The 16983-nt window shown below is 31.4% G+C and overlaps 1 protein-coding gene across 3 annotated transcripts in view; it reads right to left on the reverse strand.

Annotated features, from left to right (window-relative positions):
* LOC126880490 (protein ECT2) overlaps positions 1-16983 on the reverse strand; it is a 125074-nt gene that overhangs the window by 101432 nt on the left and 6659 nt on the right. For 2 of the 3 annotated variants that reach the window (XM_050644367.1, XM_050644368.1), the window contains exons 5-6: positions 11879-12022; positions 5992-6771 (exon numbers count right to left, since the gene is read on the reverse strand). In XM_050644367.1, the coding sequence (XP_050500324.1) occupies positions 5992-6771; positions 11879-12022 (924 nt within the window). The remainder of the gene's footprint in view (positions 1-5991; positions 6772-11878; positions 12023-16983) is intronic. The other variant, XM_050644369.1, reaches the window with a different exon arrangement.

Here is a 16983-nt window from a genome sequence, read left to right on the forward strand (position 1 = left end):
AATTGTCATTGTATACCAGGTGTACCAATCAAACTGTGATTTTTTGTCAAAGTTCACCACACCGTGTCCAATATTCGAGCATTTATAAAATACTGAAATTAAAACCCAACTGTAGCCTCATGTTTTCTTAACAATCTGTTTTTTGATTCATTCGTTTATGGTGGATAATAAAAAAGTTAGGTACTTTAACAACTAGCATTGTTTTTCATCAATACAGGGTGTTTTGAAATAAGTATGGCAAATTTTAAGGGGTAATTCTGCATGCAAAAATAATGGCAGTTTGCTTTATAGAAATAAACAAACCAAGACACGCTGAATGTTACTAGGGGCACTCCGAAATCATGATTTATAATGATCTACACTCTGTATATCCCAAATCATGATTTACAATGTTTAGAATGGTAAATAATGATTCGGGAGTGCTCCTAGTAATATTCAACATGTCTTGGTTTGTTTATTTCTAGTTAGTATGTCCGCAAATGCTTCGTTTCCGAGATAGGGGGTGTTGAAATTTTTCTTATATACTGACGATTTATTTATTGCTCTTAAACCGATTGAGATAGGCAAATAAAATTTGGTGGGTTTTAAGAGGTAGTTATTGCGCATTTTTTTGATATACAATTAGGAATTTAGTATTCACCATTGACGCGCATACGGGTAATTAGATCCTTATGTGCGCCAATGGTGAACATAAAATTCTTAAAATAAAAATGTATACCATTTTTATTCAGTTGCAATGCGAAGGCAAAACAATCTTACTTTTCAATTAAAATACGGAGTGCAGTCCAGGCCCTTGAATCGCGATTTTCGGCTCTTATTGGAGCCTTCATCGGAAAGAACGTAGGCACTGTTCTCCATATTTTAACTGATTCGCATCGAGAGGTTTTCCCACCCATTGCAACTGAAGTGATGATAGTAGGTGGCTAGCGCCATCTGACATTGAAAGACGAAGTAGTTTTCAATCCTAATAGTAAATTATTAATATTGAAAATATTAAAAATATTACTAAAAGATTTTTAAATTGAAAACTTATTGGTACACTTTCCTGGTGACACCTCCAAGACTTCTACAATTTGCAAGTCAAATGGATGCTGCAGTGAAGACGAGAGGGAAGGAATTCTACTACTTCTTCATAAAATTCTTAATTGTAAGTCAAAAAATGCATAATAACTACCTCTTAAAACCCCACCAAATTTCATTTGCATATCTCAACCGGTCTAAGAGCAATAAATAAATCGTCAGTTTGTAAGAAAAATTTCAACACCCCCTATCTATAAAGCAATAGCGATATTGTTAAAGAATAAGGCTATAACATGTTAAGAAATCACTTAAATCGGACAACAGGTTTAGGAAATTCCAGACATTAAAAATGACCAATTTTTAAGATGATCCGTATCAATTGTTGAGCACTGTATAATTAAAACATAATTTTTAATTACCAACCAATTTTTGATAATAACAACTTTCGATATTATGAAACATAAAGTAAGAGATAAAATTTGATATTTGATGGTTGTATCTTAGGTTTTAGACCATGCAGAACTTTCTATGAAATATAACTTTTTTTCGTAAAATTAACAATAAAAACGTTTTCCCTATGGTTCCAAGTTACGCAGACACACGCTATCATCTGTAATAATATGGTCGCTAAATTTTATCGCAACATTTTAATCTTATTTATAAAACGAACGTTTATAAATTGACATGTTAATATGCTGATAATGAGGTATTGTCTAAAACGATGCATGCTCTATCGCAAACTGATGGCACAATGTCACTGGCTATAGCATTATACAAATCATTGATTATTCCAAAGTTATTGTCTTTTTTTTTTTTAATTTTGTAATGGTAACGATTCTATACAGTAGAATTTTCGGTAGCGCAATAACAGTACTGGCAACAAAAAAAAACAAAGGCAAAAGAAATGATCTATGATAATTAATAAGAAATAGGGACACCTAAGAAAACATATTTATTACAAACATATTAACACTTTGAATTTGAGAAGCCAGACATAATATAACCAAAATCACAATAAAAATGCACTATGGTTTGTTTTTTAACCAAGAGGAGTGATTCAAATTTACCGCGCTGTATTGCTTGTTTGTAATTGGTCCAACCGCAGGCAAGTTTACTCCACTGTTATAAAATTTTGACACTAATGACATTTATCAAATTTTGACACTAGTGACACTTCATAGGTTAATTAAGTTATATCGGCGATTTTTGTGTTTTCTGTGTTATTCCTATAATTTTTAGATTGTTAGTCTACTTTTATATAAAAAGCAGTTGTATTTGAAACTCTATGAAATATGTATGGATTACCGTTGAGGGCCGACTAGATCAACCAAAAAAGGAGATGTATTTGGTGATTTTTCTAGTGACTTTCTTGGGTGTGAATCTGTCTTTTTAGTTTACTCCTCCTGGTTAAAAAATAAACTATAGAAATAAACAAACCAAGACACGTTGAATGTTACTAGGAGCACTCCGAAATAATGATTTACAGTGATCTACATTGTAAATAATGATTCGGGAGTGCCCCTAGTAATATTCAATGTGTCTTGGTTTGTTTATTTCTAGTTCATCTTTATTGTGATTTTGGTATATTGTAGTTATTTTATCAATTTAATATATCTGTTAAAATTATTATACAGATTTATTATACAAATATTTGCAGTTTCTACCTTAGCAAACAAAAAATTATAACCATTTTAGTTTCTAATTTATATAGATAATACTCATTCATATATAATAATCAGATAATATTCATTATTCAAACTAAAAAGTTACGATAGCTTTAGAACATTAGAATCTTCATTTGCCTTTAATTAATTAAAATAGCCAAAAACGGCCTTGTGATTAATGTGATAAATGTGATATCAACCAAAAATGTTTATATACATTGTTTCTTTCTTTGTGATATTATTTATATATGAAATGAAGTAGAAAATGAACCCATAAGAAACAATAGGCTCAAAAGGTAAAAAAATGTTACATCCAAAATTTCGTTCAAATTAATCTGATATCTTTTTTTAGAAGCTAATATAATAAGATATTCAAACCCCATTTCAATCATTATCTTTACTGGTAACTCATCAGCTGTCTAACGCAAACAAAATAGCAGTGCACGGGGGATGCAAAATTTTATTTGCTAACCCACAATCTTACCCCCTCCACATTGCCAAAGTGTCACGTCTGCCCTCTGGTGCAGTTTACATTGTATTATATAGAAAGTTCCAGTTTTTCTGTCAATTAAAAGGCTGGAAAACTGTATTAAAATTAAAACATGTTTATTCTAACACAAGAGTTCACTTCGATTTAAGGAAGATGATTATTATTTATATACTTCTGATTTTTTTTCATAGCATATGATTAAATGTTTCTCCTTTATTATTTAGATTTGCCAACAAAAGTTGCACGATTAAGGCCAAATGCAATTCCTTCGCTAAAATTATCAAATAAAAATACTAGTATAGTTTATGAAAACAGATTAAAAAGGCGTCTCAAAAGTACCTAAATTAACCTTAAATAAAATTACCTGGAAGTAATATACAGGGTGTCCCGAAAAGATTGGTCATAAATTATACCACAAATTTTGGGGTCAAAAATAGGTTGATTAAACCTCACTTACTTATATACAATAGTGCACACAAAAAAAGTTACAGCCCTTTGAAGTTACAAAATGAAAATCTATTTTTTTTTTCATATACAGTCGAACCCACTTATTAGAATACCTGTTATAGGAATATCCCGGTTTAAGGAATATAAATTTGAGTTCCCGAAACGTTTCTACCAGGCACAAATGACCGGATATGAGAATATCCCGATTATAGGAATACTTTTGCTTGGCACGAAGGCTATTCCAATAAGCGGGTTCGACTATATCGAAAACTCTTAGAGATTTTTTATTGAAAATGGACATGTGGAATTTTTATGGCAGCAACATCTTAAAAAAAAATTAAAGTGAAATTTGTGCACCCCATAAAAATTTTATGGGGGTTTTGTTCCCTTAAACCCCCAAAACTTTTGTGTATGTTCCAATTAAATTATTATTGTGGTACCATTAGTTAAACACAATGTTTTTAAACCTTTTTTGCCTCTTAGTACTTTTTTTTAAGCCAGTGTTTATCGAGATATTTTGAATATTGGTCGAATCCACCACGATATATGGTTAAGTACGATTATAAACACTTGTTAATAATCTGAAAATTTATTTATAACTTACATTTTTAGGTATATTTTGAAAAAGAAGAAACATCTCGATAAAAAGTGGACATGTCAAAAAAAGACTAAGAGGCAAAAAAGTTTTAAAAACACTGTGTTTAACTGCTGGTACCACAATAATAGTTTAATTGGAACGTACACAACTATTTGGGAACAAAACGGAACAAGGAACAAAACCCCCATAAATATTTTATGTAAATATATTAAAAAAGAAGCCGCATCTCGATAAAAAGTGGCTTATCGAAAAAATACTAAGAGACAAAAAAGTTTTAAAAATGATGTGTTTAACTAATGTGTTTAACATGTTTGTCGTTGTAACATGTTTGTATTCACAATAATGAATTATTTGGAAGGTACACAAAAGTTTGGGGGGTTTAAGGGAACAAAACCCCCATAAAATTTTATGGGGTGGACAAATTTTACTATCATTTTGTTTTAAGATGTTCCTGCCTTAAGAATGATACATGTCCATTTTCAATAAAAAATCAATAATTTTCGATATATTGAAAAAAAATCGATTTTCATTTTGTAACTTCAAAGGGCGGTAACTTTTTTTATGAGCACATTTGTACTAAGGTAAGTTAGGTTCAACCGAACGATTTTTGACTCCAGAATGTGTGGTATAATTTATGACCAATCTTTTTGGGACACCCTGTATAATAATCATCTTCCATGAAGTCTTGTGTTAGGATCAACATGTTTTAATAAATGCAGTTTCCAGCCTTTTAATTGATCGTCTTTATTATTAAAATAATCAGTTGAAAAACTACATAACCTTTTTTGCAACAGGTAAACAATCGAATATAAGGTTGTTATTTATACCAGTTTTACTTACATCACATTTAAAATATTTAAATATTTTACCAAGTTGATTTTTTTCATTGATATTATGTACCTACTATGTATTTCATTAGAAAACGACATTATTGACAGAAAAACAGAACTTTTCTTTACAGTGATGAGCGCTCTAATAACCAGCAAAATAAAGCAAAATAACGCAAAAGATGAAAAACATAATACATTGTGAAGTAAAAAGAGATGAAACTAGTAGAGGTGAAAATTATCGATATAAACGTATAAATTAACATTACGTTACATAGTTTCCCACCTTTAGACGTATCGGAGGAGTATGACAACTGTGACATGACTGTAACTGTGACATGAGAATTTTATAAAACACTCCTGCCACAGACCGCTAAAGGTGGGAAACTGTGTAATGTAATGTTAATTTATACGTTTATATCGATAATTTCCACCTCTACTAGTTTCATCTCTTTTTATTTCACAATGTATCCATCTTTTGCGTTATTTTGGCTATTATTAGCGCACTCATCACTGTATAATAAAAATGTAAACTGCAGCAGGGTAGGACTCGACGGCAGACATGCCACTTTGGCAATGTGGAGGGGTACTAGTACGGGCTAGCCCAATAGTACGTTAAATTTGTTGACAGTGGAAGCTCAATGGTATTTATGTACCATAGTATAAATGTTTTCCAATCATAAAGTATATTTCTAAACTCTTATTGATATTTTTGGAAATGTTTTGTGTGCCCTTGGAGAAATTTGGGGAAACTATACCAGTCATAACAGTTTGTTTTATTACAAGTTGTTGGAACATTTTGAAAGCAACGTTCTTTTACCAGTTTTTTAATACGTTTTAAAACCAATACACTTTAAAACATCTAAAAACTGTGAAAATTGAATTGAATGAAGAAAGTTTCAATATCTAAAACAAACATTTAAAACAGTCAAATGAAGTTAGTACCGCAACAGCAGACACAGAAGTTCTCCTTGATGCCCTCGCATGTTCACTGCTAAGCTCGTATGTGTTAGTGGTGATGGGATTTAAGGAGATATCGGGAAAACAGGTAGCGTTCAATTTTTCTCTGCCTTCGACGTCACAAGCTTCTCCAAACGACAATTTGGTAGCATTCAGATCTATACTCTTCTTGGTCCTTCGAAACTTTGAAGAACTGAAAGTACGTGTAAACAGGTTTTTCTTTGGTCCTTTCTTACTATTTTGAGGAGTGTTATCATTGTATGAGCTCAAATTTTGTACTGTTTCTACGTTGAATATACCCGAACTTGATATAACACTCTCACTTAAACTTTGATTTAAAGATGACGCATCTATAGTCCTCCTACGATTGGAGAAATAATTTATGGGAGTCTTGAAGAATTCTGACACTTTCCTTTTTCTTTCGCTGTAACTTTTGTCTCTCTTTCTTTTAACCAGAATACTCGACTGTTCAGGAGAATTGAATTTCCTCTTTCTTTTATGTGGTGTTAGATTAGGATCAAATGATTGATCGAAACCAATGTCAAAGTCCTCCAAGTTATTATCTCCCGAATTCTCGTGTAAGGTTTCAAGACAAGCCAAACTTTGGTTGACTTTGAAGCAATTGCTGAGTGACATGTTGCTATTGGCCACATTTGAATATGAAGGAGTTCTAGGCGTCTTTGAACGGCTAGGAGGAGAGGAAACTTTAGGGGATAATGGTGCACTAGCAGCTTCTAGTGTGTAGATTTCTGCATGTTCCATCACCTAAAACCCATCACTGTGCTAGATATTTGAAATATGATGATTAGTTAATCTAAATTTAAGCCAAAGTTTTCCAACAGAAATTAGAAGATGGAAGAAATGAAGTTATTGACCCAATGTAAATGTAAATAAAGTCATTTTAGGACTAAAGCTATCTCAAACAAAATAATACTTTTCTTTTCTATTTCATTTCATACATCGTAACATATCAACTCTTAATTTTGCATTACCAGTTTTTATCAACGGAACTTATATGTGGTTGAAGATAGGTAATGAACATAGACGTATATAGTCCGTCCGCTATAAGTTTTCCCATGCGGTACGATTCATTTTCAATCAAATTAAGTCAAAACAGAAAGTGAAACGTACGCCGATGTGTGTAATATATAGTATATACAGTATACAAAATGTATATACACATCGACGTTCGTTTCAATTTATGTTTTGACTTAATTTGATTGAAAATGAATCGTACCGCATGGGAAAAGTTATAGCGGACGGACTATATATTAACATAGACTGAGCAATCTGTAGAGCTAAGTGACAACACAATATTTATTTTTCGTTGTTGGCATTACTTTACCAACGACATGAAAGCGTGTACATGCGTGTAATTGTACGACATTGGAGCTTAGGTACCGAGGCGTGACTTAAGAGTTTGTTAATGACTTGTGATTTGAAAACCGGATTATCATGAGTGTATCGAAGAATTTATTTCTTTTTACAAAGAAAAGAGATTTATACCTAAATGACGGATTAGAAGAAAAAAGTATATAAAAAGTAATAGAAATATTGTGACTACCGGGTCCTTCTAAACTGCGTTGTTTATTTTCCTACTCTTTATAAAGCGTTAGTGTCTTTTAATTCAATCTAATTGTAATTTAATAACTGATAAATAAGTTTCATTTTAGCCACATTCCACACAATGCATGATATAACATCTGACCGATGAAGTTATTCTTCTCTTTTTTTTTACAGAAAACAACCTGGCAATGCTGTCTATTCTGTATTTTCTCAGAGACTCACGAGACATTTTATAATAAATAAGCAATAATAATGAAACATTTATCAAAATGGTCTTCTGTTACTTGTAAAATCTCAAATTGGTTTTATCAAGATACTACAATTGGATTTATTAAATAGTATTTTGTAAGAAAATGATAGCAATAGTCCACATTAATAAAATTCATATATTTATCAGTCCCCAAAAAAATCAAATAATTAAAAAAATAAAGAGTAAAAATAAAATGTATTTTTCATTATTTCACTGTAATATTAAATAATTGTAAGAGCGTTTGTAAACATAGTTTTTGTCAAAGGACATAATATTATATAATACATACGTTTTAGCCATACCATTGAAAAATTTCTGAATACCATTTGTTTTTCTAATACCACAAACAAATTTTCCCAATCAAAACTTGCAACTTTGCAAAATATTCTGACAATATATTCTTATGTACTTGTACTTGAATGTTTATAGTTATTAAGGTACCAAGGGTATTATAAGGATAATAACGCTTGAGGTCAATGGTGTATAGACCGAGGGCCTTCGGCCTGAGGTATATACGTTGACCGAAAGCATTATTATTATAATACCCGTGGTGCCTTCAACGTTTAATGTCCGACTAAATTATTCTTTATATGCAAAAAATTTGAATGAATTTTGAATTAATTAGTTTTCAAATAACTACATTTACCAGAAATAGTCGTAAAGTAATTGTGGTAACCATAGTTTTACTTAGAGTTTTATTTGTCAACTTGACAGTATTTAACTCGTTATTTAAATTTAATAGGCCCTAGGGCGTTATTTTTCAATAGCACGCCCTTGGGCGTTATTTCGTACTTAATAGACTTCGAAATAATGTCATTATTTGTCAAATAATAAACCAGTCGGACATTAAAGATTAGGTATAAAGCTTTAGACATTTTTTTCAACAAAAAATTACAAATACCTCGAAAATTAAGCATTTTTCGAAAAAATACTAAGACAGAAAACGGTTCAATGTTTAAAGTGATACGCCTAAAAAATTGATTCCGAAGTTATTTACTAATAACAATTGGCCCACTAGTACAGTCACATATCAATTTGAAGACTTTGAACATGCAATGTTGAATTTATATCGTGAAGAAACGTCATTACAGTAAAGTCAAAGTAGTATTAATAGTAACATACAAGGTGGATGTAATGCATATAATTTAAAAAAAAAACCGATTGTACAAATTTCAAAGTTTCAGAAAAGGTAAAAATATAGATGTAATATATCAAAAGCAGGGTAAGCAGGACAAGCATTGTAAATTTTATTTATAATAAGAATAATCCGGTCAACTTAGACATCAAAATAGTCGGCAAATAAAAAAAAATTGCCGGAGAGCTAGAGTTTACCATAACAAATAAAGTTTTAAAAGTCCCCATCGATCCCATGTGTACAACAAAAGTTATTCGGGGTCAAAGGTCAACATTAAAGATGTTTTGGATTTTTCTCGAAAACGGTAAGTTTTATTAAAAAAAAAATCAAACCGAAGTTGTAGATCTTAACATTCTCTACAAAAGGAACTACCATTCCTGAGAAATCGCGATTTTAAAAGTTACTTTATACATTATATGCACATATAAGCTACGTATATACATAATGTGGCACTTAAGACAAGTATAAATGCCTATGTGTGTCTCTTTTATATAATATACTATTCTGAAAATATTTCTTCAAAAGATAATCAGTCCCAAACTGAATTTCCTCTATCCACGTGGTCTTGAAAAACATTTGGCTATACCATTGTTTAAAAAAGAACAGATTGTCTATTGTAAACAATGGCTACAGTATTGTCCGTAGGTCTTGTTCATATTATCTGTTTCTTTTAGTGTTAAAGGTTCAGTTTAAGTGAATATAAGTACTTATTACAAGCGTCTACCATTTAGCAGACATTACGGGCTTATAGGGATAGTGGTATTTGACGGCTACAGTGACTCAACAAAGAATATTAAAGCTGCAGAACAACGTCGTCGAACTACAAAAACATGATGAAAATAAACACTTCCAGCGAATCAACAACAATTTTTCGCCAACATTAATAATGAATCTCGTTTCATTTCCATGTTAACTGACAAATTAATAGCTGCGAATACTGAAGTGAAACAAGCTAAAAATGACACAGATGTCCTTATAATTGGGACAGCAATCGAAAAATTTAAGGTAACAAACACAACAATTGTAGTTGGTGAAGATGTTGATTTGTTAGTACTGCTTACTGCAAGGACTCCAGTAGAAAAAGTTATTTATTTTCTGAAACCTGGAAGGGCTCAACAGCGAACAGAGATATATTCTTCGAAAAGTTTATCAGCTTATCCCAAATGCCAAAAGTACATTTTATTTTTACATGCGATAACCGGCTGCGACACTACGTCAGCAATGTACAGAAGGGGCAAAACGTCAGCAATGTACAGAAGGGGCAAAACGTCAGTACTTAAATTATTCGAAAAAAAGATTTGACTGACTCCTGTAAAGTTTTTACTGAACTTGATTCCACACCGCAAACAATAATTACGGAAGGAATTCGCTTTCTTCTTGCGGTTTATGGAGCTCCAAAAAAATTAGTTGTCTTGATAAATACTGATACTTAACTTTTGTAAAAAATACGCGAAACAAGTACAACTATCATGTCTTCCTCCAACATCAGCATTTGCTTTTCAACATTTGTATCGAGTATATTATCAAGTTCAAACATGGCTAGGCAATGAACTGAATCCAGAAGACTGGGGTTGGAAATTAATAGATAATACTCTGGAACCGATTAAAACCTTACTCCCACCTGCTCCAGAAAAACTCCTTAACACTATTTTTTGCAATTGCAAAAAGGTTGTAGTGCCAAATGTAGATGTAAAAAAGTCGGGCTGCTGTGTTCTCTAGCGTGTACCAACTGCCAACGTCAGTCTTGCTCAAATGTCCAGTTTAGTACAACAGAGGAAGACTCCTGTGATTTTAATGAAGAGACCAATGACTCAGTGACATTTGAACAATTTTTGAACATTAAGAGGAAGAGAAAGAAGATGAAATCGAAGAAGACTTGACTGTTGAAGTAGACTTTCAAGAATATGAATCTGATTAAAATATCTAAAGAAATCAAAACAATAGTTAACCTAATAATCAATAGCAATATCAATAATCAATATCAATGATAAGGTAACACCTAGAACTTGACCGGTATTGTTTCCTTAAATTGTCCTAAAATTATCAAAACAGTTAGTGGAGTAGACCTACAGGGGAAACCATGGTAAAAAAACGCGCCGAGTACACTACCTCACAGGTGGTGTGGAAACGTGTGCATATCATGTATAATGTGACTCTTAGGAAAAAAAATAATAAGGACTATTTTTGTAGAGAATTTTGTCTATACAGACCGGGTTAGAAATAAAAAACGGGATGTATTATTTTGGTTTTACCACAATTTTATTATTATACAATATTAGTAGATATTCTGTGCGGTGAATCATTTAACGAATCATAGGAAACTCAATGGCAAATTAGAAACTGTTAAATTATTGTTTCCCTAATTGAAGAGATGAGTACATGAAGTAGTAATGTGACCAAAAGTTAGTTATGAAAATGAATACACTCCTGAATAGTGAGCAGCTAAGTTCTCAAAACAAGGTGTTTGAAATAAAAAACCCATCACTATTGTGATGTTGAAATAATTTACACATTGACGGTTGTAACCCACAAATAAACTTTTTTCGGGAAGTAGAAAAAACGTACCATTTAAGTAATTTGAGGAGAAATTAACCTAATAATTTTTTTCATTAATTTGTAGGTCAATATAATATTATCTGTAAATGAATGAAAAAAAAAATATTAGGTTAATTCCTCATCAAATTACTTAAATGGAACGTTTTTTCTACTTCCTGAAAAAAGTTGATTTGTGGGATACAACCTTTTACCTTTCAACCGTCGAAATATACACTTGTATTCCACTATTTTGACTCACTGGTAGATATCTATTTCCGTCTTTTATTATGATTTTCAAAACAATTATTTATAATTACAGTGAAACATTCCCTCCAATTGTTATTTCCATTTAAAGAAAAATAATAATGTTTGGATTGTGTACTTACCACATGTGTACAGTTAACGTCATCGACACTGGTAACGACACCCCCATTAAGTAGTAACACTTCAGACATATGTTTCTCTTCTTCTTCTGCAAATCCTACAAAACCTACTCGAGCTCCATGAAAAGGTTTCAGTTTGTGTTTGGCCTAGAAGAGTAAAATAATAATTGTAGTTGTATATGTTACAGTTCAAGTTGATTCTCAGTTAGAGTTGACTTTTCCTAGTTCGAGTCAACTCCAACTGAAACGAGCAGTAAAAGTTGATTTGAAAAATTTAAATCAACTTTTACTAGTTGAAGTTGACTCTTCCTAACTCTTGTTAGTAAAAGTAGATTATACAATTTATATGAGTATAATCTCACGTGCATTTTTGATGAGTGTGCGTCTCTTTGTTTTGACCGTTTCAACTACTTATTAGTCCAGGCTGTAGCGTCGCCTCCGTTAGGTAAATTATTCTGATTCGATTTTTTTGCACAAACTTACTCAAACAAATACATCCTTATAACAAATGCACAGTGTCAGGCCGCACCGCGGTCGAAAAATTGTTTAACCAATTTTTGTTAACCAAATTCACAAAAATAATTCTTATCTACTCTACCTCATATTATGTATAAGTTTTTAGTTTGTGAAAACTGTCATTATAGATAGCAGTACATGAAGGGTTTAAAGTGTGCCTGAAGTAATAATGTATTTTAAATGGGATTTACTTTTTCGCACTGTTTTTAGCACACTTTCATATAATCAAATATCCTGAACTTTCGCCTTGTCATGGTGATGACATGTGAGCAATAAATTACAAAAAAAGTTTTGACAGTTTTGTGGTTTGACAGAAGTTTAATTTTTAAATGTCAAAGTTCTAAAAAATTGTAAAATAGGAATGTATTCCAGTGACGAAGAGTTGCAGTTTTTTTATTTGTTTTTTGGTACATAAAATATTGTATGAAACTGTGCGTGAAGTACTTTTTGCGCACTTAGGCGATGTATAGCACTCGGCCCGCTCGTGCTCTAAACATCGCGTGCGTGCGCAAAAAGCTTACTTCACGAACTGTTTTATAAATAACTAAGTATTTCACTCCGGACAAATTTTTGAAGTTATACTTCTTTACCGGCGATAGAGGGTGATTTTTTTATATGTTAAAACCTATCAGCCCGGCGCATGCGCATTATAACTTTGTTCTGATTGGATGTTCAAATGACATGTCAAAAATTATCCGATATGGCAGCTGTGGTTTGGAGGTAAAGGTAAAGGTAAACAAATGTATAATATATTAGTTTTATTGTTGTGAGGACAGAAACAAAAAAGTTTATAATATTGTAGTGACTTTTAAATAGTTTTTAAAAGCAACAGGTACGTAATAATTGTTAATGTATCATGGGTATAAACCTACCTATTTGATCTGCCAAAATACATAGTATGTAATACTTTTATTTATATAATTTGATTACTATCAAAATTTCTATCAATATTCACCTAATATATTGTTTTTTACTCTATGTTTTGTTGTATTTTTTCAATTCTAAATCATTTCAATTCAAAATTAAGATAATTTGATCAATTTTCAAAATATCAAAATATCACAAGTTTAATCCGTTTAGTTAGTCGATCTTCGTAAATAATGACACATAGTGTCCGTGGCTAAGCGGAGAAGGCGAATGAATTCCAATACCAACCGCTCTTATCAGCGCTGGTTCGAGTCCCAATAGAAACTTTCTTTTTTGTTTTTTTTTTAATACATTTTATGATTGTAAGTATATTTATTATATAATTGTATTTTCAGAAAATACGTATTTAGTTAAAAAAATTTTCGACAATTAATGTTCAGACATCATTTGTGGCTTGTTTAATGTGTTTGTGTGTGTGTTTTATTCTTTTATTATTTTAATTTTTGGCACTGTTCTAATAAAAATGTTTGAGAAGTAGTAAGTATAAATTAGTTTAATATTTAAACAAAATATAAATAAAAAGTATATTAATTTCGTTTAAATCATATAATAGAAGCATAACTTCTTACGTGCGTACAAAGTACACACACATTCTTTTTTAGAATTATTTTGGTCATTCGGAGCAAAAAAGGTCTCTTGTGATTTTTCTCTAAAATTGATAGTTTTCGAGTTATACGCGATTTAAAATTTGAAAAATGCGAAATGACCATTTTTAAGGCTGAATAACTCGATTAAAAACTATTATTATGAAAGTCAGAAAGTCACCTAATCAAAGTGTAAAGCCCCCCTACAAGATCCTGAAGAAATTTTTGTCATTATTTTATGACTAAGCTGTTATTTTTAATTATCAACAATGAGCGCTAAAAGCGTATTGAGGCGGCCGTCAATGTGAGTGCGAGTAAGATCCTCCATTCCGACCGTCCAATGGTGCATCTCAGTCGCACTCACATAGCGCTCATTGTTAATAATTAAAAATAACAGCTTAGTAATACAATGACAAATCTCTCAGTACCTTGTAGGGAGGTCGTTAAAATTTGATTTGGTGACTTTCTGACTTTCATAATAATAATTTTTAACTGAGTTATTAAGCCTTGAAAATGGTCATTTTCGCATTTTTCAAATTTTAAATGGCGTATAACTCGAGAACAATAAATTTTACAGAAAAATCACAAAAGACCTCTTTTGCTCCGAAAGACCCAAATTAATGATGTAAAAAAAATGTCTGAAGTGAATTTTTTTTGTGAATTTGTTTAAAAAAAAATTGTTTAAACAATTTTTCGATTACGGTACCACCTGACACCATGTGGATTCGTTATAAGGACCTCTTTTTGAGTAAGTTTGTGCAAAAAAATCGAACTGGAATGATTTACCTAACGGAGGCGACGATACAGGCTGGACTATAAATATCACGATTTGAACATAATATACAGTAACATATATTTTCTAGAATCGGTTGTTTGTGTGAATCAACTTTTACTAAATGGCATTGGGAAGAGTATACTTTAACTAGTTGGAGTCTACTTTTACTAGTAAATGTTGAATAAAAATCTTCATTTTATATTTATAATCAACTTTTACTAAAACTAGCCGTTTGAGTCGACTCGAACTAGGAAAAGTCAACTCCAACTGGATAATCAACTTGAACTGTAACATATATAACCGAAAAATTTAACAAGAAATTAATTTATAAAGGTTACCACTGTTTACTTTCATGTTATCTGTCTATACGGTTACCGGCAAACAATACCCATAGAAATTAGTAACAATAGTAATAGAATAATCTTCTTCTTCAGCCTGTTTTCATCCATTTTTTTACTGAAGTAGTGTCAACTTTTAATGTAATTTTAGACAATTTTAATTATTGCTGACCTGTAAAAGTACATTTGTACATTATTACCAATAAATACTCTACTCTACTCTACTCATTCCTGGCCAAAGACCTCCTCACGAGCTCTCCACTCTTCTCTGTTTGCGTTATTTGGTGCCAGTTTCTCCCCATTTTGGCTTTGATGTCGTCTAGCTATCGTTTTTGTGGTCTTCCTCTACTACGACTGTGTTCTCGTGGTTTCCAATGTACAATGATTCTCGTCCACTTGTCATTGTTTTGCCGTGCCACATGCCCTACCCAGTTCCATTTCATTTGCGCAATTCTCCCAGTTACATCTTCCACCTTCGTCCTGCTTTCACGTCCTCGTTTCATATCGATAGCTTAGTGTGAAAACCTCTTATCTCATTTCACAGAAAATTTTACAGGAGAGACTTTAAACTTAATTTCTGCATACTATAACTTAAAACAAAAAAAATATCTTTACATATTTTTGATTCTTAGTATGTTTAGATCATTACACATACATTTTTCACATATATTTTGGGTTAGAGTGTGCAGAAATTCAGTTTAAAGTCACTCATGTAAAATTTTCTGTAAAACGAGGTTTTCACACTAAGCTATCGATATATGTTCTCTCTCGAGTTACTCCCAACATAGATTCAAAGATTCAAGATTCAAAGATTCAAAAATTTATTGACTACGTTTACAAAAAAAATTTTTGAATTGTAGCAAGTCAATTTGATATATATAAAATACATGAGATAATGTGTACATATATACAATATAACATATAGAAATATAATTACATTCACGCACATTTACAAAATATGACATCGGAAAACATAGTGAGTAATATTCATGTCCATGATACTGCTTTAAAATGATCGAAATATTCACTAACCGAGTAAAAAGCAAATCTCAGTAGATATTTTTTCAGAATGACTTTAAATTTATTGATTGTAAGGTTTTTAAAATCCATAGGTAGGACATTATATATGTTAAAATCAATTGAGTTTTTTTGTGATTTACTCAAACGATATTTGACTGTTCTGATATTATTTGCACCTCTTGTGCTGTAATTATGCAAGTCAGACTGTTTAACTAAAGTATCTGCAGTTTTGTGTGTTTCCACGAGAATATTGTATAGCCATAGTGTTGGCAAGGGCATTATTTTATATTTAATAAATAATGGTTTGCAAGATTCCAAGTAACCAACTTTTGCAATTATTCTAATTGCTTTTTTTTGCAATTTAAATATTGTTAGTGCATTGCAAGAGTTTCCCCACAAAATAACGCCATAGCTTAAAAACGAATGGAAGAGAGAAAAATAAATTATTCTTAAGGTATCAACACTTGTAACAAGTTTTAGTTGTCTAAGTAAAAATAAAGTACTGGAAAGTTTGCCTTTGAGATGGTCAATATGGTTATACCAAGTCAGTGTGTTGTCAATTGTCATGCCCAGCAATTTTACAGTATTTTTTTCCACATGAGCAGCGAATGGATTAGTTGAAATAAATAAATTTTGAGTTTTGGTGTCATTTAGTCTAAGTTTATTTGCTGCGAACCATGATTGAGCATTTGAATTTATGTTCCTAGAATTAGTTTCTAAAAGAGAACGATTTCTGTCAGAAAAAATAAAAGTAGTGTCATCTGCAAATAGTACTGTTTTACATGGAGCCATAAAATTAACAAGTCATTAACATATATAATAAATAATAGAGGGCCCAAAACAGATCCTTGTGGAACTCCATGCTTAACATGCTTAAATTCAGAGAGACAATTTCCGTATCTGACTGCTTGGTATCTATCACTTAGATAAGATTTAATTAGTTCTAGA

Source organism: Diabrotica virgifera, chromosome 2 (assembly GCF_917563875.1).
Source record: "Diabrotica virgifera virgifera chromosome 2, PGI_DIABVI_V3a".
NCBI lineage: Eukaryota > Metazoa > Arthropoda > Insecta > Coleoptera > Chrysomelidae > Diabrotica > Diabrotica virgifera.